This window comes from Propithecus coquereli, unplaced genomic scaffold (genome assembly GCF_000956105.1).
Source record: "Propithecus coquereli isolate 6110/MARCELLA unplaced genomic scaffold, Pcoq_1.0 Scaffold59, whole genome shotgun sequence".
NCBI classification, from domain to species: Eukaryota; Metazoa; Chordata; class Mammalia; order Primates; family Indriidae; genus Propithecus; species Propithecus coquereli.
The window spans coordinates 2,523,678-2,543,696 of record NW_012151840.1 but is presented as its reverse complement, the minus strand read 5'-3'; the positions used below and the strand labels follow the sequence as shown (position 1 = coordinate 2,543,696).

At 51.3% G+C, this 20,019-nt stretch overlaps 4 protein-coding genes across 12 annotated transcripts in view; 2 read left to right on the top strand and 2 right to left on the bottom strand.

Moving 5' to 3' along the window:
• FDPS (farnesyl diphosphate synthase) overlaps positions 1 to 3,027 on the top strand; it is a 14,428-nt gene extending 11,401 nt beyond the window's left edge. Inside the window, exons 3-9 of the mRNA XM_012658685.1 lie at positions 321 to 401; positions 546 to 668; positions 1,049 to 1,137; positions 1,230 to 1,302; positions 1,978 to 2,055; positions 2,153 to 2,287; positions 2,773 to 3,027. Coding sequence (XP_012514139.1) covers positions 321 to 401; positions 546 to 668; positions 1,049 to 1,137; positions 1,230 to 1,302; positions 1,978 to 2,055; positions 2,153 to 2,287; positions 2,773 to 2,973 — 780 coding nt within the window. The 3' untranslated portion in view covers positions 2,974 to 3,027. The remainder of the gene's footprint in view (positions 1 to 320; positions 402 to 545; positions 669 to 1,048; positions 1,138 to 1,229; positions 1,303 to 1,977; positions 2,056 to 2,152; positions 2,288 to 2,772) is intronic.
• Positions 3,028 to 3,174: 147 nt separating this feature from the next.
• Positions 3,175 to 3,828, bottom strand: RUSC1-AS1 (RUSC1 antisense RNA 1). The gene is given in 5 exon segments (XM_012658493.1): positions 3,175 to 3,486; positions 3,488 to 3,538; positions 3,540 to 3,592; positions 3,595 to 3,651; positions 3,654 to 3,828. Coding segments are annotated over 5 exon segments (648 nt in total).
• RUSC1 (RUN and SH3 domain containing 1) lies at positions 3,207 to 13,374 on the top strand. 9 transcript variants are annotated; one of them, XM_012658678.1, is made up of 10 exons: positions 3,207 to 3,352; positions 4,035 to 5,486; positions 7,219 to 7,317; positions 7,485 to 7,561; positions 7,685 to 7,859; positions 7,930 to 8,035; positions 8,196 to 8,242; positions 9,227 to 9,458; positions 10,409 to 10,531; positions 12,651 to 13,374. In XM_012658678.1, exons 2-10 carry the CDS (start codon positions 4,121 to 4,123, stop codon positions 12,817 to 12,819), a joined length of 2,394 nt encoding a protein of 797 aa, XP_012514132.1. In that variant the 5' UTR covers positions 3,207 to 3,352; positions 4,035 to 4,120; the 3' UTR covers positions 12,820 to 13,374. The 9 variants fall into 9 exon arrangements, with proteins under 9 accessions (XP_012514132.1, XP_012514130.1, XP_012514129.1 ...); XM_012658676.1 differs by having other exon boundaries at positions 8,909 to 9,458; XM_012658675.1 differs by lacking the exon at positions 3,207 to 3,352 and adding an exon at positions 5,760 to 6,170 and having other exon boundaries at positions 4,121 to 5,477; positions 8,909 to 9,458.
• A 2,608-nt stretch (positions 13,375 to 15,982) lies between these two features.
• The window catches only part of ASH1L (ash1 (absent, small, or homeotic)-like (Drosophila)), a 215,715-nt gene continuing 211,678 nt past the window's right edge, over positions 15,983 to 20,019 (bottom strand). Inside the window, exons 27-28 of the mRNA XM_012658674.1 lie at positions 18,599 to 18,900; positions 15,983 to 18,262 (exon numbers count right to left, since the gene is read on the bottom strand). Coding sequence (XP_012514128.1) covers positions 18,171 to 18,262; positions 18,599 to 18,900 — 394 coding nt within the window. The 3' untranslated portion in view covers positions 15,983 to 18,170. The remainder of the gene's footprint in view (positions 18,263 to 18,598; positions 18,901 to 20,019) is intronic.

Sequence of the window (20,019 nt, the reverse complement as noted above, 5' to 3'; positions counted from 1 at the left end):
CGTTCATTGAAGTTTTTGATAAGAGAAGAATACAGTATATGAAGATATTTCATAATCTCCCTGGTACTAGGGATAATCTAGGGCTGATTAGAGATGTCAGAGATCTGTTTTAGTCTCTTACCCCTAAAACAGAGTATTTTGTCCCAATTTGTATATGAGGAGTCTGAACCAAAGAGGTCATGTCACTTTCCAAGTGCTCGGCCTCCCCATCCTGACCTTCCCAGCTCATAGTGACTATCTGAAGCGGCAGCTCTGTCGCTGATAGAAGGAACAGTAACAAGGGAACCCTGTAGGTCCTATTCCATTCTTCTTTCTCCTAGCTGCAAGCCTTCCTCCTGGTAGCAGATGACATCATGGATTCATCCCTAACCCGCCGGGGGCAGCTCTGCTGGTATCAGAAGGTAATGTGGGTGGGAAGGTAGCAGTGGGTATGGCGACAGGCCACTGGGAGGTGGTTTCATACAGAATGTATGAGGTATTTGGGTTAATGCTTCTTGGTATGAGTTTAAGCCAGAGATTCATTGTTTCCTCCATGCCCCCAAAAGCCAGGCATAGGTTTGGATGCCGTCAATGACGCTCTGCTTCTGGAGGCATGTATCTACCGCCTGCTGAAGCACTATTGCCGGGAGCAGCCCTATTACCTGAACCTGATCGAGCTCTTCCTGCAGGTGTGCTACAGATCGGGGCCCAGGGCCCAGAGCCCAGAGGCTGTCCGCATCACCGTGGCCTCTATAGCGCATTCTCATCAAGCTGGTTTCAGGGCACAGGAGATACCTAGGGTTGCCTAGGAGGGGGAAGAAAACAAGGAAGGGGGTGGCGAGGGTGGTGGTGGCAAGAAGGGTTTCTCTGTCCTTGTGCGACTGGACGAAGGGGTGGAAAGGACTGTTTATGCACGAATGTGGGCCTTGAGTTTTGAGGCCTTTTCTCTCTCCTGTTGCTTTTCTGATTCTGCCCAGCTGTCAACTGGTATGAGATGCGGGGCCCAGGGTGTCGGGGTTCCCCACATCTGGACAAAGCCTGGCTCATGGGCCATCCTCCTCTTCTTTAGAGTTCATATCAGACTGAGATCGGGCAGACCCTGGACCTTATCACAGCTCCCCAGGGCAATGTGGAACTTGGCAGATTTACCGAAAAGAGGTGAGGGACAGTAGAAATCATGTCTGGGCAGTGAGGGTGGGCTGAGGGTAGGCCTTGCCCTTCTGAGGAGTTCATCTTCTCTCCCTACTCAGGTACAAATCTATTGTCAAATACAAGACAGCTTTCTACTCCTTCTACCTTCCTGTAGCTGCGGCCATGTATATGGTAAGTCGGCGTCCTTGCCCCTCACTGCTCTGCGGATGTGGGCTTTCGGGCAGGAAGGCAGAGCAGACAACTTGGACAATCTGGCACCCCCACTGAATGGCCACGTGACCTTGAGCAAATCGGTTTCTGTTTCCTTAGCTGTAAGATGGGGATAAAATTCCTACCTTACAGGACGGTAGAGATTAACCAAGGCGAGGGATGTGACAGTGCTCAGCCCGAAACAGGGGGACAAGAGATCCTGCATCTGAGTATGAACGGGGTGGGGAGGAGATAATTCAGGCTGAGAGAGAGAAGACTGGATTCAAAAACAGTGCGATTAACTATCTACCTTGACCTTGCTTCTCCAAATTTCATCCTGAAAGAAGCTGGAGGCAGAAAAAGATCAGGAAGAGGGATCAGAGTGACTCGGGGACTGAGACTTGCAAGGGCAGAGAGAGTCTGAGGACCTCCAGAAGGGATTCATCTTTTATGACTCTCAGGAAGGCCTAGCCAAAAATAAGTGGGGTAGAGGTTGGACCCTAAGGCAGGACTTCCTAGATCAGGGAAGCCGAGGATGTCTGAAAGGAGAGAAGATTTAGGGGGTGCAGTAGGGCATGACGCCCTACCGGGCAGGGCGCAGGCAGCAAGATGTGGGCACTGCTGGGGTTTGGTTTATTAATCTCCTTTTCCCTGTAGGCAGGCATTGATGGGGAGAAGGAGCATGCCAACGCTAAGAAGATCCTGCTGGAGATGGGAGAGTTCTTTCAGATTCAGGTGGGAAGGCATGAGGAGTAGCAGAGAACAGTCACCAACTTTCCTCCTTCCCTGCCTGGTAGCCTTGTCATTCCTCCTTTTCTGTCCTCCTGCTCAGGATGATTACCTTGACCTCTTTGGGGACCCAAGTGTGACAGGCAAGGTTGGCACTGACATCCAGGACAACAAATGCAGCTGGCTGGTGGTTCAGTGTCTGCAACGCGCCACTCCGGAACAGCGCCAGATCTTGCAGGTGCCTAAGAGGTGGTGGGTCTCTGAGCTGATAAGGGGTGGAGCAGTGGTTCTCAAATGAGGGCGATTTTGCCCCTCAGGGGACATTTGACAATGTCAGCAAAGATTTTTTTGTCATTACAACCGTGGGGTGTATGCATGTGCTACAGGCATCTAGTGGGTAGAGGCCAAAGATGCTGCCAAACATCGCACAATGTATGGAACAGCTCTTGCAAACAAAGGATTATCTGGCCCCAAACTTCAATAGTGCTAAGGTTAGAAACCCTGGAGTAGAGGAAGGCGAGGACTGAGCCAATATCTGAACATATGGGTTTGGGCACGGGAAACTTGGGATCTCAGATACCTAGAGACACTTGAAAATTTGAGGCAGGAATGAAGGGAACGGCCTTAGGGATGTTCTGGAGCATGTGAAAGGGGAGTGGGGGGAGGGGTCCTGGAGGCTCTGGGGAACACTAAGCCCACTTTTCTCCCTCCAACCCTTTCCAGGAGAATTACGGGCAGAAGGAGGCGGAGAAGGTGGCCCGGGTGAAGGCACTATACGAGGAGTTGGATCTGCAGGCTGTGTTCCTGCAGTATGAGGAAGACAGTTACAGCCACCTCATGAGTCTCATCGAGCAGCACGCTGCGCCCCTCCCCCCAGCCGTCTTCTTGGAACTAGCAGGCAAAATCTACAAGCGGAAGAAGTGACCTAGACTGCAAGGGTGGGGAGAGGAGGCTCTCAATAAATTATTATGTAACCTTGTGGTTCTGTTCTTGTTCGAGACAGAGACAGACAGCCGAGCCCCAAAATGGGCAAGGTGGGGGTGGGGTGGCTGCATGGCAGCCGGGAACTCGGGGACCAAAAGCTTAGGATACATTAAATCTGAGAGGGGTGACACCGGCAAGACGTCAGGCGCTGGGGGGCGGGTCTGAGCTACGCCACGCCCATGCGTGGAGGGGTGCGGCTGCGCAGCGCGGAGAGTGTTGTCCTAGCGCCCCTCCCCTCCCCTCCGCTCGGTGGCCCGCCGGGCGGGACCGGAGAGTCTCCGACAAGCCTAAAGCCAGGAACGGTTCCAGGAGGACCCTGGTGAGGGGGGCTTTGCCTGTGGGTGGATGGACCAGGGCACACGGGTGGTAGGACAGGGGAGCAGTAAAAATGAATAGAGAAGGGGTAGGGTGGTGGCTGAATGATGGAGACGAATGCGGAGAGAATGGACAGGCACACCGCCGTTCCAAGGGGTGAGGGCACAGGCCGGAGCCTGGCGGAAACGCAGGGCGTCCTGAAGATGAGGAGGTGCCATGCTGACAGCTGCTCCATCCTTCTCCCCCCGGCCCCCGCCCCTTTCCTGCATTAACCAGCCAAACTCCGCGTGTTGCTGTGTTGCACCCTCTCGTTTCGGGGCAACTGGGCGGGGTCTCCCTTGGTCTCTTTCTCTGGGAGTAAAGGGTAGGCTGGAGGGCAGAGCCAGATTGCAGCAGAAAAGACCTGGGGGTCTATTCTGGGCCCCCGCCCGTCTTGGAGATCCAGAGCCCAGCCGCATTCTCTGACCCTCCCGGCTCCATTCCCTGGGGAGTGGGGGGTTACATTGGATTCCACCTGCAAACACTGCAGTGGAAACTAATGTCCAGTCGATGGTGATCTGCATCTTATTTAAATATCACCCAAAGCAGCCAGAGCCTTTCTAGGCCTGCTCCTGCCCTTAGTCACCTCTGTGTCCTTCCAGCGGCACGCGCCTCACTGGTTGGGTTTCACCACCCCTGTCTTCTAGGCCTGCACCTGTGGTTGCCAGGTAGGTGGACGTGAGAGGCCCGATCCTCCTGGTTCTCTACAGGCCATCTCATCGCCGCTGGCACCATGCTGTCCCCTCAGAGGGCTTTACTCTGCAACCTCAACCATATCCACCTCCAGCACGTCTCCCTGGGCCTGCACTTGTCCCGCCGTCCCGAGCTACGGGAGGGGCCCTTGAGCACGCCCCCTCCCCCAGGAGACACTGGGGGCAAGGAGAGCAGGGGCCCCTGCAGTGGGCCTCTGGTGGACGCTAATTCCAACAGCCCAGCCGTGCCCTGCCGATGCTGCCAGGAGCATGGGCCAGGCCTAGAAAACCGGCAGGACCCATCGCAGGAGGAGGAGGGGGCTGCCTCTCCCTCAGACCCTGGCTGCTCCTCCTCTCTCAGCTCCTGCTCAGATCTTAGCCCTGATGAGTCCCCAGTCTCCGTCTACTCGCGGGACCTCCCAGGTGATGAGGAAGCCCATCCTCAGCCCAGTATCATCCCCCTGGAGCAGGGCTCCCCATTGGCTTCGGAAGGCCCTGGCACCTGCTCCCCGGACAGCTTCTGCTGCTCTCCCGATTCCTGCTCCGGAGCTTCCTCACCACCGGGCCCTGGTCTGGACTCGAACTGCAACACCCTGACCACCTGCCAGGACCTCCCTTCCCCAGGCCTAGAGGAAGAGGATGAGAGTGGGGAGCAGGACCTCCCTACCTCCGAGCTCTTAGAGGTGGATGATGGGAAAATCGATGCTGGGAAAACGGAACCCAGTTGGAAAATTAACCCCATTTGGAAAATTGACACAGAGAAAACTGACGCTGGATGGAAAATCACTGAGAACAATAACTCTGGCTGGAAAATCAACGAACATACTAACTCTAGCTGGAAAACCGAACCTGGAAAAGTCAGCTCTGGTTGGAAAACCAACACAGGAATAAATGATTCTGGCTCGAAAACAAATGCAGGGAAAATTGATGGGGGATGGAGAAGTGACGTCAGCGAGGAGCCGGTGCCCCACCGGACAATCACGTCCTTCCACGAGCTGGCCCAGAAGCGCAAGCGGGGCCCGGGGCTGCCCCTCCTGCCCCAGGCCAAGAAAGATCGCAGCGACTGGCTCATAGTCTTCTCGCCAGATACGGAGCTGCCCCCCACCGGGTCGCTGGGCAGCTCCTCGGCACCTGCCCGGGAAATCACTACCTTCAAAGAACTCCGGTCCCGAAGCCGGGTTCCGCCCCCGCCAGTCCCGCCTCGAGACCCCCCAGCTGGCTGGGCTTTGGTCCCGCCCCGGCCCCCACCTCCACCCATCCCTCCCCGGAGGAAGAAGAACCGACCTGGGCTGCAGCCCATAGCGGAGGGGCAGCTGGAGGAGGGCAGGGCGGTCAGCCCCGCGGCTGGCCAGGAAGCGCCAGCCGCGAAGGAGCCGGAGGAACCCAGTGCGCAGGCTGGTCTCGAGGGTAAGAGGCAGCGAGAAGCAGGAGGAGGGCTGGGCTTCGGCCTCGCCCCCACCTCCACAGCTTCCAACCCGGTCCCCGTCTCCCCTCCATTCTGTGTCAGCCATCCTCCCCGCCCCTTCTGCCAGGGAGAGCTCCGGGAAAGGGAAACTGGGTGGGTCGTTGGGTTACGGGACTAACTCTTTGCTCCCTCTTTCTCCCGCCCCTCCTTGCCTGGCTGCTCATCCCGCTGCCCTCCTTCCCCTCTGCGCCTGGCCCCGCCAATCCCGCCTGCAGCCAGTCCCCTCCTGCTCCCTCGGCCTCTGTTTTTCCGGTTCTCGGCCGACGGGCGCCCCCTGTTGGAGGGTGGGGGTGCGGGCGCAGCGGGGTCTCTGCTCCTGGCGCCTCTGGCTGCATGGCCGGGCGCCGGGCTGCGGCTGCTGGGGGCGCCAAGCCCCCCAGAGGAGCAGCTGCTGCCTGTCCGCCTGTCCCCGGTGGGAGCCTATTCACCTCCGACTCGGGGAGCCCTGCCCTGCCTGGCCAGCCCCGAGCTGGCACTGCTGCTGTCCCCGCTCTTTCCCAGAAGTAGCACCTTCCCCGCCACGGCTCCCCCACCCCGCCAGGTACCCGCCCCCCCGCTGCCACCGCCACCTCGTCCGCCGAAGGCCCCTCGCTGGATCAGGAGCCCACCGCCTCCGCCCAGGCTACGTAAGACGGACCGGGCAAGCCCCGCGGGCCTCGCCTCGGGCGAGGCCTCCCCGCCCACTCCAAGGCCCTTTCTACCCTCGCCCAGCTCTGTTTAAGCTTTTTTCCGGGGTTACCGGCTTGGTCCCACCATTCAACTTCGGCAGATTCCGAGCAAAATCATTGGTCCTAGGGAGCCTGGCCTTGGCCCTCGTGCAGGGGGGGCGGGTGTTGTTGCTCCCCACGCTGCGTGACCCGGCCCCTCTCCCTCCGGGCCCTCCCCGGGCACAGTGGACGCGGGCTTATCCAGCATCCCCGCTAAGCATGCTGAGTCTAGAGGGTCCCAGCGAGTCCATTGTTAGGGCCCTTGGGTCACACCCTTTGTGGAATTCCTTGGCCAGTGCAGTACGGGCCTGACCCCCACCTTGCTCGGGAAGGGTGGAGGGTGAAGCTCCCTGGAACTCACTGGCACCAGAGGTTCCGGTGACTCCCATCCCCATGAGTCCCGCCCCACGTGGGGTGAAGGGGGCTCCCTCCACCGAGATGCGGGCGTGGGACCCAGGTTTCCCCTTTCCGGCGCTTTCCAGCCTCCCAATCCTTGGGTCTTGCCTCCCTCCGTCTCTCCTCCCTTTTCCGTCTGTCTGTCTTTCCATTGGTCCAGGCTCCCCACGTGCTCCCCGGGTCTCCGCGGGCCGGACGCGGGCCCGGGGCGGGGCGCAGGGCGGCCCCTCCCTCCCCTCGCCCGGGCATCTCTTGCCCTAAAGGGCCCTGCGGGGCAGGCGGGAGGTGAGCGAGGCGGTCCCGCTCCGGGACTTCCGGGATCGAGGAGGTGGGAGCTGGACGCTGAGGAAGGGAAATGGGGACCGGGGATGGGGACAGCGAGTGCGGCAATGTGTGTAGGGTTTCGCGCGGGAGCCCGGGTCGGGCTGCCCGGTGCTGCACGCGGCCCCGCGCCCCTCTTCAAGACCCTTCAGGGGCAGGGGGGCTGCGGACCCGCAGGAGATGACCTGTGCGGGAGCCCGGAGTCCTTGGAGTAACCCCTTGTCACCGCGTGCTTCTTTCCTTACCCTAGTCCGTAGTTCTTGGTCGTTCGCCGGTGTCCCCGGGGCCCAGCGGATGTGGATGGCAGAAGCCCGGAGGGGGACTGGCCAGCTACAGGAGCAGAAAAAAGGTAGGACGCCCTGACTCCTGGCTTCTGAACGAACTGCCCCTCACTTAGGCCCTCCTCTGTCAGGCGGTGCGAGTCGAACTGTCGAACTGCACGAAGCGGTCTGTCCGCGTCCTTGGTCCGCCGGGGGGAGTCGGAGCTCTGAGGCGCCTTCCCCTCCCCGCCCGCAGGTCTCCTGATAGCTGTCAGCGCCTCAGTGGATAAAATCATCTCGCACTTCGGGGCCGCCCGCAACTTGGTTCAGAAGGTGAAGGTGGCTGGGGGGGGACGTTGGGGATGAGGAGGTTAATGTAGCTCCGAGGGCGCAGGAACAGTTGGTGGGAGGTGGCTGGAGGGATCTGTGCACACACCCGCGTCGCGCCGCCTCCAGGCCCAGTTGGGGGATAGCCGGCTGAGCCCCGACGTGGGGCACCTGGTGCTGACCACCCTCTGCCCGGCGCTCCACGCCCTGGTGGCGGATGGGCTGAAGCCTTTCCAGAAGGACCTCATCACCGGGCAGCGCAGGAGCAGCCCCTGGAGCGTGGTGGAGGCGTCGGTGAAGCCAGGTGAGCCGGCAGGGCTGGGACCAGCTGGGGCCAGGGCCGGAGCCTGGCTGACTGCAACCCCTGTCCCCAGGCTCCAGCACCCGCTCCCTCGGAACCCTGTATAGCCAGGTCAGCCGTCTGGCCCCGCTGAGCAGCAGCCGTAGCCGCTTCCATGCCTTTATCCTGGGCCTCCTCAAGTGAGTGGCCTTCTTCCCACTGCCCCTCGCATGACCTGGGGAGCGCAGTGGCCTCATGAGTGGGGACACGGTAGTAGTGCCTCATGTCCCCAGAGAAGGACTCCTGTCTCCCAGTCTCATCTGCCAACCCTGAGCTTCTGTTCTTTCCTTTCTCCCCCAGCACTAAGCAGTTGGAGCTGTGGTTTTCCAGTCTCCAGGAAGACGCAGGTCAGAGGCTCAGGTGGGAGGGAATGGGGTTGCGGCGCTGGGAGGGAGGAAGGGAGGGCTCGGGATCTCTCCTGCTGCTTCCTGCTGATGCCAGAGTGGTATCGATGCAGGTCTCCGATCTTATTCCTCTTCTGCTTAAAACTCTTCCGAGGAATCTCTCCTTGCCGCTAGGAAGCCCCAAAGCCTTATCTGGCCTCTGCCCTCCAGGTTCAGGCTTTCACTGGTCTCGTCAACAGTTTGGTCCTTCCTGCCCCAGGGCCCTGCTTGTGCAGTTCCTCCACCTAGGACACCTCCCTGTTCCTCCTCTTCCTCACTGACCTTCCTTCAGCCTTTGAGCTTCCTCAGTGAGGCCCACCTCTAAAGCCCTGTTTCGTGAGCGCTCCCGTGGCTCTCCCGTCTGCTGCTTTCTAGCCCGCACACTGTTCCTCAGTTATCTGTCACTACCTGCTCTACCTGCGCCTTCCCCTCTACGCTAGGTTCCACACAGGCGGGGAAGTGTCAGTCCTGTATCCCTGTGTCCCTCTCCTTCCCTGCCCCAGAGCCCAGCACAGAGTGAGGCCTAGGAGGGTGTTTGCCCGCTGGTGTGCTGATGTGGGGGGCAGGGGCGGAGGGGTCCTCTGGGACTAGGCCCAGGGCAGGAGCTGATGTTGACCTGTTCGTTTCCAGGCCTGCTGTCCCTCCTGTACCTGCCCACAGGATTCTTCTCCCTGGCCCGGGGCAGCTGTCCCTCCCTGTCCACAGAGCTGCTGCTCCTGCTGCAGCCATTGTCGGTGCTCACCTTCCACCTGGACCTCCTCTTTGAGCACCACCACCACCTGCCCCTGGGCCCGCCTCAGGCCCCTGCCCCTCCAGGCCCGCCTCCGGCCCTGCAGCAGACTGTGCAAGCCATGCTGCACTGGGGGGGGCGGCTGGCCCAGAGCCTTCGCGGAGCTTCCAGGGAGGCTGCCCCAGACGCCTCAGCCCCCACAAACCCTCCCACAGCAGGCAGCTGGTGGGAGCAGCTGACCCAGGCCTCCCGGGTCTATGCCTCTGGGGGCACGGAGGGCTTCCCTCTTCCCCGGTGGGGACTCGGGCATCATGGGACTGCAGCCGAAGGTGTGCGGGAGAGACCCCTGCCTGCAGAGGAAGCAGCACCAGGCAGAGGCGTGTGGCTGGGGAGACTATTTGGAGTGCCTGGGGGCCCCACAGAAAATGAGAGTGGAGCCCTAAAGTCCAGGTAATGGGGTTCCTTGTCCCCTCCCTGACCTTCTGACTCCCTCTCAGATCCCCCAGTGGCCTCATTTGAAACTCTGTTACTTTATAACTCTTCAGGATGGAGGCCCTCTGTTTTTCTACAGCCAAAAGCTAAAAATGGTTACATACTCAAATGGTTACATTTTAACAGTTACATAAGTACCTACATAATGTTTTCGATTTTGCCTGTTGGCCCTCAGGGTCTAAAAGACAGTCATCCCTCGGTGTATGTGGGGGTTGGTTCCAGGCCCCCTGCGCATAGCACGTCCCACAGTCTGCCCTGCAGAACCCGGGTATGCGAAAAGTCAGCCCTCAGCATGCATGGGTTTCCCATCCCAAGAATACTGTATTTTTGATCCGTGTTTGGTTGAAAAAAATCTTCATAGAAGTGGACCCATGCAGTTCAAACCCACGTTGTTTGAGGGCCAACAGTATTTACTATATGGTCCTTTAGAAAAAGAAAAAATTACTGACCCTCTAGGGCTTGGCCATTGGTGGCTCTTTAGTGGCTTCAGGTATTCTAGTGACCTTCTGGATCTCTCTGAGCCTGCATAGACTCTGCTGGTTCCATAGGCTCCTTGTGACTTTTGGTGTTATAGACCTTTCTTGGCATCTTCTTAATCATCCTAAAGGTATCTGTGTCCCACAACTGCCCCTCTGCCCTCAGCAGTGACCACCCTGACCTCTTTTTTTTTTTTAAAGAATGGGTTCTCGATCTTGCTCAGGCTGGTCTTGAACTCCTGAGCTCAAACAATCCTCCCGCCTTGGCCTCCCAAAGTGCTAGGATTACAGGCGTGAGATACCGCGCCTGGTGCCACCCTGACCTCTTGAACCACAGGCCTCTCAGCCTTTCCCTCTCTCCAAACCCCTGGGTTCTTGGGTTCTTTTTCTGGAGTTGGTGGGACCTCTGTGACCCTGTGCCCTTTCTTCCAGGAGGCCATCTAGCTGGCTGCCCCCAACAGTGAGTGTGTTGGCTCTGGTGAGGCGGGGGGTGCCTCCTGAGAACCCTCCTGAGGAGCCGTTGGCCTCAGTGCCCAGCATGGTGCAGACCCACAGGTAAGGACTGGGGAGGATGTGCTGGTGTGGGTTATAGATGTGTTTCTGTCTTCACAGAGTGGATGGGCGGTAGCTAAAAGACCCTGAACTCTGCATTGCATCTTTGCTGTTTATTATCAGTGAGACACCAATTTCTCTGAGCCTTAGTTTCTTCCTCTGTAAAAAGAGGATAATTTATAATACCTTTGTTATGGTTGTTGTGGAGACTAAATATAATTTTATAAGCACATAGTAGGGACCCAGTGGTGGTCTTTTGTTATTGTGTGTACACTGAGGGATTGTGTATCCCTTTAGTGGGGTCTTCTAATTTGGTACCAGGGGCTGCTCCTACTTTGGGGTCTTATTTATTTATTTATTTATTTATTTATTTATTTATTTATTTTTTGAGACAGTCTCACTCTTTTGCCTCGGCTAGAGTGAGTGCCGTGGCGTCAGCCTAGCTCACAGCAACCTCAAACACCTGGGCTCAAGCGATCCTCCTGCCTCAGCCTCCCGAGTAGCTGGGACTACAGGCATGCGCCACCATGCCCGGCTAATTTTTTTCTATATATTTTTAGTTGTCCGATTAATTTCTTTCTAATTTTAGTAGAGACGGGGTTTCGCTCTTGCTCAGGCTGGTCTCGAACTCCTGAGCTCAAGCAATCCACCCGCCTCGGCCTCCCAGAGTGCTAGGATTACAGGCATGAGCCACCGCGCCCGGCCATGGGGTCTTATTTCTTTTGGGTTCTTCTAGTCCATTGAATTAAGCATCTTGATTTTTCCTTCATTCAGCAGTATTTTTCAAGTATAGTAATGTGTCACTTAACGACAAAGGTACATTCTGAGAAATGCACTTAGGCAGTTTCGTCGTTGTGCAAACATCATAAAGTGTCCTTACAGAAACCTAGATGGTATAGCCTACTGGGCGCCCAGGCTGTGTGGCATCACCTATTGCTCCTAGGCTACAAACCTGTACAGTGTGTCACTGTACTGAGTACTATGTGTTGCAACACAGTGGTGAGTATCTGTGTGTCTAAACAAGGAAAAAGTACAGTAAAAACATGGTATTATAATCTAAGCAACCACTGTCGTATATATGGTCTGTTGTTGACTGAGATCTCATTATGCAGTGCATGACTATACTTATTATGTGCCAAGCATTATTCTAGGCGAAGGAATACAAGGGTAAATATATTGGAGTCCCTGCCCTCAAGGAGCTTGTAGTCCAGTGGACATACCGATCAATAAATGAACAATCACACTGCAGTATGGTAAAGACAAGGAAAGGAAGACTTGAGTCCCTCGAGGCAGTAGACAAGGTTTCTTCTCAGGCTTGGGGACGCAGGGGGAGGCTCAGCGATGATGTGGGGTTGTGCATCTGGCAGGAGGAACAGGAGGCAAAGGTGGGGGCCGGAGTGTGGTAAGTGAGGAACTGCGGGTGCATGACAGGTTGTGGCTGGATTGGAGGATGCTGACAGCAGTGACGGTGAGGCTGGCTCACCCACTTATTTGGAGGCAGTGGGAGCCCTTGAATGGTCTTTAGCCTGGGAATGACGTGCTTGCTTGTGTTTTAGAGATTTCTGCCATGTGGAGAATGGGGCTTGGGAGGATGCCGAGAGAGATTCATGCAGACCAGTTAGATTATATGCAGTGGTCCAGAGAGAGGACAGAGGCCTTAACTAGGATGGTGGCAGTAGAGTTGAAGAGAGAGTAGGAGTAGTAGGAGATACAAACATTAAACAAATTCTGGTGATGGGCTCGACGTGAGGAGTGAGATGCTCAGGTTTTTACCAGGAGCAGTGAGTAGAAAGTGGTGCTATTTATCACTGTAGGGAACATAAGGGGAGCGACTGGTCTGGAGGGTTAAGAAGAGTCATTTAGTTTGCATATGTTGAATTTGAAGCACCAGAGAGACGTGCAAATAGTGTCAAATAAGCAGCTGAAGAGTGGGGTTGGTGCTCAGCAGAGGGCTAGAGCCCCAGATAGAATCAACATGTTGATGGATAGTGTCCAGGTCTCTTCCAGAGCCCAGTGTTTGCTGAGCTGAAATCAAGAGGAGCACTCCAGGGGGGTGAGGCCTGGGGATGGCTGGGCACCCCCACCTCACTTCATCCCAGCATCTTCCTCTGGCTCCCCTCAGGGCAGTTCGGGCTCTCTGTGACCACACTGCTACAGGACCTGACCAGTTGAGCTTCCAGTGCGGGGATGTGCTGCGTGTCATCGCCACAGTGGATGAAGACTGGCTCCGCTGTGGGCGGGATGGCGCGGAGGGGCTGGTGCCTATAGGGTATACCTCCCTTGTCCTCTAGCCCTGAGCCTTGCCTTTCCTGTGTATGTCTCCCTCCTATCACCAGGGAATGGAATGGCCCGTGAACACTAATCCATGTAAAGCTACCATCCCAGAAGCATTTTCCCTGTTGACAAAATGACATTTCTTCCCATATCCATTTCTGCCAATATTTAAAATAAACTTTCCTTCCTTCCTCCCATGCCCATCTGTAAGGTAAAATCTGCTCTTCTTCCAAATATATAAAAAGGAATTGCCCTCTATGCAATCCCTTTCCTTTTTCCCATCATCTGTATAAGGAACGTCTGGCTTCCTATCTACAAAATGGAAATCTAGCCCTGCTCTTTCTTCATGCGTAAGTGGACTGTGCCAGTACAGTATACGCCTTGGCCCCCCAAGCCTAGCAAGGCCTCTGATCTTCCTGTGTATGGACTCTTCCCCACTCCACCCCTCCCAGTTGCCTGTATCGATGATGTACTCATGCTGTACTAGATGCTGAAGCCTGGACACCCCTGGTGGGTGGGTCTGTGGTAATGGTCTGCCTCTTTTTCCCAATAAAGTGTGGGAGTTGAATGTGTGTGTGTGTGTGTGTGGGGGGGTGGGTCATAGTGGGTTTCAGGACATAGGCTATGGAGGAGGGGAGGAAGGACCTCTTATGTGAGGCCCAAGGCAGATGCTTCTTTCCAAGCCCAGGTTCAGTTCTTCATGTTTCCTGAGGGATAGAGAAGTAGCCCCTGATTGGTTCCTGAATCTCACAAGTGCTTGTCTCTTCTGAAACTTGCTTAGTTTTGTTAGACTGATTTACTAGGAGCCTGAGTAATTATGGGAGAAGAGGAAAGATGTAGCCCTTGAAATTGTGCTTATTAGATTCGTATCTGAGGTGAAGGGAAAGATTAAAGAGTTGCAGGAAATGTCACATTTTTTACTATTTAGTACCTATTTAATATCACTCTGGTGATATAATTTCAAGTAAAAGGAAAATAACTTCACATCTCTTTTTTAGGAATTAGTTTCTTCCCAATCTTTTGAAATAATGAAAACCTGTAAGATGCTCTAGAGGTTCGAAAATGGGGTTGGGAATCATTGAAAGCATTGTCTAGATAGAGGAGAAATCACTGAGGTTAGAATAGAAAGCTATAATCCTAACTAGGCAGCAAGAAAGTTAGTTGAGGAAGGCTGAGAACTATGAGGTGAAACATGGTAAAGAAATCAGGAAGTTTTCCTTATCTTTGGGAACTTGGCTGAAGACAATGGGCTGGTGATAACGGAGAGGGGACCTGAGGAAATAAAAATCTTAAGATTCAAAGCTCTGAAGTACTCAGGAGCAGGCCTGGTTGGACTCACCTGCCTCACACGTTTGTCATTTTCTAAGAAATAAATGTTCCCCATTCCTGGCCAATTCATGTTATTCATCTGCTCCTTGCTTTAATTTTGCTTTTTGTGTTTAGCTGCCCTCGCAATTTTAGACCTCAGTTTGCATTTCAGGTGTTTGCTAGGGTGATGTTTCTCAAACTGCATTCTGAGGGCTTTGGGAGTCCTATTACATTCTCAGGAACCTAAATTCTTGAGTTTGTGAAGCTTCTTCAGTTGCAAATTATTACCACAAATTTTATTTTTGTAACGTTTAAAGTTACATTAACAATAGACATGGAAGAGACTGCTATTACTTTGACATTGGGACCAGTATTTCTCAAAGTGAGATCTGTAATCTTGGGCGGCCCCTGATTTCTGAAGTGTCAGAAACACTGAGATAGAGCTTTCATTTCTCATTACTTAGCCTGCCCTCTCCACCTGAATCCTATTCCCATGTTTTGGTTTTAAAATGGGTAATCCTAATAACTGGGAAGAGTCCTCGAATGACATTGTTAGAGCTATCAGTGAGATCTGGCCTGAAAGGACATTTGCAATCAGAGCCTAATATGATGGTTTCACGTTTGTGCAGGTATTAACAAAGCAATGGGACCCCCTTGCAGAACAGGAAATAGACCAATGATATAAAATTGAGTTTTGTAACATTATTATGTCTTATCTAGAACAGTAGTAGGCAACAAAGGTTAAGAATTAAAGATAAACTTGAGAAAATTTAACACTAACATTGATTTTGCAGTCATGAAGAGACTTAATGTGACAGTGGGGCACCTTGGCCTAGTCTTGAACCCCAAGTCCCTATAGTAGAGATCGAACTCTTGCAAGTCAATTGTCTTGCTGCTTCTGAGCAACTGTATTCTAGCTGAATTTCCAATCTAAATGACTGATGTCTGGGACAAAATTTTGTTAGGCCTTCCAGTTATTTGCAGGAGTGGGTTTATCTTCCTTAATTAATAGGGTTACTTTGGCTATTTCTCACACTTTTCTATTTGTGGATGAGCACATAGACTTTGGAGTTCTGGCTCCAGTACTAGTACTAGGTGATCTTTGGCAAGTTATTTAACCTTCCTGAGATTCAGTTTTCACTTCTACAGAATGGGAGTAACAACTTCAAAGGGCTATTATGAGGATTAACTAATTAACTATGTGATCTTGGGCAAGTTACTTAACCTCTCATTTGCTTCAATTTCCTCATCTATAGAATTAGGTTTTGGTACCTACCAAAAAGGGCTATTGTGAGGATTAATAAATGACTACATGGAAACTGCTTATGACAGAAATGATCTACATATAGTGGCCTAGAAAATATGGCCTAAAATTATTTCCAGCCTCAGAGGCTGTTAATGAGAAATAAATGAGATGATGCATGTGTGTGCAAAGGATGGAGGTGTAGAATGTAGCACGGCATGTTTAACAACAACTGGACAGTGTGGGTGATTATTGTGCTGTTTAGCCTGGGTCTGAACTAGAAAGATCCTAGTACTGAAGAAAAGGCTTTATCCAGTAGTCAACAGCAGTGTGTGTGCTCACGTGGGGCCCAGTATGTCGATGACGTGGTTTTAGAAAGATCCCCTTTGAAACAGGATGGAGAAGTTCCTAGAAGATAAATGGAGGGTAGAAAAGAGGAAAAAAATAGCAAGCTCACCAGTCCGGAGGAGTTAGGAAAAGTTTTTTCCATTTAATACTAGACTTTCAAGGATTGAGATGCAAGCTTTTTATGCAATTACATCCAATGTTAAAATTGGTAATACATAATTTACAAAGATTAACATCAAAACAATCATCTATTTAGATATGCTTTTGTAAAAAGGAAATATATTAGCAGCATTTATATTTTCCGCAATCACACAGCCTACAGACATGCAGACTAACTCTGTATCTATTTGCAGTGATGTAGTGCTTTGCCCCGCATTTCAAACACCAAAACCCGCCTGGCAGCTGGGGGGTTCTTTTTATTTCGTTATTATAAAATAACCGAAAAATAAAAAAGGCATTAATTTCTACACCAGTAAGAAAAAACAAGTTTTTGCACTTACCTAACATTTGATTGTCTAAAAAACATTTCAGTTTTTAGTCTTTCAACAAAAGAAAGATAAAATGACAGAGCGTAGTGTCTTTTGCTTCTGTTCTCGCATTTTACAAAGTTTTTTTTCTTTTTCATCTTTTTTAAAATTTTAGTGTTTAACACTATAAAGGAAACATTGAATTTTAATCTCTTTCTTGTCATTTTCTTGCTTTTGACTAAAAGGAGACCCCCAAAGTGCCCCTAGTCCCACCTCCCTCCCACCCGCTCCCTGCAATGAAAAACAAAAGAAACCACTCAAACGGGCTTGGACATGCGATTTTCCAGCTCCACACGTGAGTATTTTATACCCAGGTCTCTTAGTAATGTACAGTGCTTCTCTACAGTAAGAAAATACTCCAAACTATTTTCTTAATTCTCTTCTTTCTTTAATAAAATATTTATTTTGCTTTTTCTCTGCTCAAGGGGATCACTGGCATCCCCTATCTCTTTTGTTTTTTCCTCAAGAATGACAAAGGGGAAAAAGAAAAAAAGATTCAATGGAATGAAAGGTGGTCAATGTTTCTACCTAAACGAGTCAGAGCATCGTCATCGTAAGGGGAAATGTACAATAGGACAGCGTTGGTCCAATATTAGAAAAAAGTAATGGGGACGTGTTTACTATTGTATTGCTTACCAATCACACAGCAGATATATATATATATATACACACATATATATATACACACACAACTTGGCACATTTAAAAACCATCTTTTCTCTTATAAGAACATCTAAAACGTATATGCATATGTATGTCTGAGAAGACAACAAAGCAAAGCTTTTTAAATTTTATTTTTAAAGAGACAGTATAGTCTGGTAACTTCTGGTAAAGAGAATAGGAAGGAAGAAGACACCCTGGATATACCTCCTGATGATGAAGTCACTCAGGAGGGTGGAGGGAAGATGGGCATAGGAGTGAAAAGAACACACTGTCTCTTTAAGAAATGGACATTGAAAACTGTACAATTAAGAAAACAAGAGTAGTGTTTTCAATTGATAATCTACACTCACAACAAATACTCTGATAGGTGAATACTGCTGAACAGTTTATGTAGTGACTCGTTAGTGGGGAGAGTTTAGAGTTCTATTTATGTACGTTTTAAAATGATTTTACTTTCAACCGAATCTCCACTTGCACAGCACAGCAGACACACAAGGACTACAGCGCATCGAAAACAGCATGTGTGCTGGCGGGGGCCTGGCTTTCTCATTAGAAAAAAAAAGTTCGGCAGGTTATGAAGAGTAAAACAAATAAAAATAATTACAAGAAGTACTTTGCCCTTCTGACCCCATAGGGGCTTTCCCTGTCCCATGATTCTATTTTGGGGAGTATAGGTAGGGAGGGGCAGCAGTTACAAGTGCTTTGAGCTGTCAACTCACGTTTTACTTTGACTTGTTTGGGCAAAAAAGGAGAGAGAAACTTTTCTAGTTAGGGATCTGGGAAGAGGCCCCAGCTACTGTTTCTGTTTTAGGTCTCTGGAGTAGCTCTTAGAGCCAATAGAGAACAGATGGGGTAGGAGTGGGGATCCTGACCCTATCCTTTTGGATTTTTGAGTTACACCTGGGTATAGAAAGCAGCCTTTTAGCAGTGCCTGTGGGATCTGAGGATGACACAGAAAAACCCAAGCTGTGGGGGAGGAGCAAGTGCTATAAAGTACCAATAGGTTCTGGTCATCCCCAGTGTGGTCCTCTCTCCTCTCTACGTTATTAACCCTTCGGGTGAAGCAATGGAAAGGAAAATTAATTAAACTCAACTGTCTTGGACAGATCCCCTTCCTCTTCCTCTCCACTAGCTCCAAGGTTTAAGTACCTAATGTCAACAAGGCCCCATTCCCCTTGTCTGGACGGACCCTTCCCACCCGTGTACACCCACAGAGCAGGAGGCAGGACTGATGAGCTCCACTGGATCCCAGATGCCTGAGGTTCTCATTCTTTCAGGATCACTTCCGAAAGCTGTTTTCTGGGATAAACAAAGTACGTCTTCGTAGTTTCCTGCCTGATCCTTCCTCCAGCAAGTAGGTCACGTCAATGGCTGAAAACAAGATGAAGGAGGCTCATCAAATACCACTCTGCCACTCCTTATTCCAGATTTGAGCTCTAAGGAGAACACAGGAACTCCATGATTCCTTTTCTGACCTAATAAGCAATTTAGGTCCTCCTCTAGTCCTAGATGAAAAAGGTAGTTTCTCTAGAGGAGATCATCCCAAGAGTTTCACTACTGAGATATAACTAAAAGCGAACCTATGAAAGAATGATGCTATTTTCTTAGAATACTTTCAATGCTGGGCCAGTAATCAGAAGCAGTCACTCCTTCTCCACTTGGTTCTCAATTATTTTAAACCCTAGATATGAGCCTCATTCTTCTTACCGTTTTTTCCAGGGATTTTTTCAAGAAGATTGAGCAAGATCTGGTTGAGTCGTTCCCGTTGGTTATGCCGTCGTTCCTCAGGGGTACAAGCTGACTGGGGTTCTTGACTACTTTCCTCTGTTTTTTTTTCACCCTCACTGATGTCAGCAGTGGTCCCTTCCCGTTCTGGCTCCTCCAGGCTAGGCATCTCATTGGCTGCTTGCTCCTGGCTGGCTAGAACCTCTTCAATCAAGGGTAGAGCATCATCCTCCTGGCCCAGGTCTTTCAGGGGTGGTTTTGAGCGCTCAGACTTCCAAGATGATCTGCCAGAAGGATGGGTGAATTTAGGGCAAGGCTGAGCAAGGTACTTTGGGGAGGCAAGGGGAATGAAGGGTAGAGACCTCAGGATGGTTTGAGATCATGGAGTTAGAGCCTTGGCTTGAGGTAAGAAACTTGACTCTGGTCTTTATTATTATTTGAACAGATAAATACCTTTCTCTGAAAATTAATCTGTAAAATTCAACTTTTATTCTTTCTCTCAGGAATCTGAAGCACAAATGAGATAGGAATCCACAAAATATTAACAGGGTTGGTATAATAAGTGATTGCTTCATAAGTATGAAAAGTACTGCATAGCCCACAATAGTCCAACTATAATATAAATATTTATGTATTTATTTTTGAGACAGAGTCTCGCCAATAGCCCCCGGTAGAGCACAGTGGCATCATCATGGCTCACAGCAACCTCAAACTCCTGGGCTCAAGCCATCCTCCTGCCTCAGCCTCCCAAGTAGCTGGGACTACAGGCGCACATCACCACGCCCAGCTAATTTTTCTATTTTTAGTAGAGATGGGATCTCGCTCTTGCTCAGGCTGGTCTAAAACTCCTGAACTCAAGCAATCCTCCCGCCTCGGCCTCCCAGAGTGCTAGGATTACAGGCATGAGCCACCTCACCTGGCCCCAAAATAAGTTATTTAAATGGAGTTTCTACTTTTCCTGAATTTCTTTTTCACATCAATAATATTTCTTCCCCTTATGGTTCAATTGTTATTCCCCTATTCAACAGATAAGGAAATTGAAGAAAAGACTTCTATTCTGTTTCTCCAAGAATACCCCTCTCACGCACAAAACAAGTAAAAATAAAAACTATGAACCCAAACTGCTGAGCCAAAACTGTTCACTCCTGGCTATATCTGTTCCTTGACAGAGGCACCGAGAGCTGATATACCTTGAGGCAATGGGGAAAGCTTGCAGACATCTACAAAAGACTTCTCTGAGTTATCTGCAGTTCTGTTCTAAATCTTCTTCTCTATCTCTACTCCTTGTAAGCCTCCCTGCTCCCCCAACTAAGGCCCCATAATGGGATTATGTCTATTGAATTCTAGTTCTTCCATAGTGTTGCCACCACCTTGGGCTACTCTGCAGAGAATACCCAGTTTTA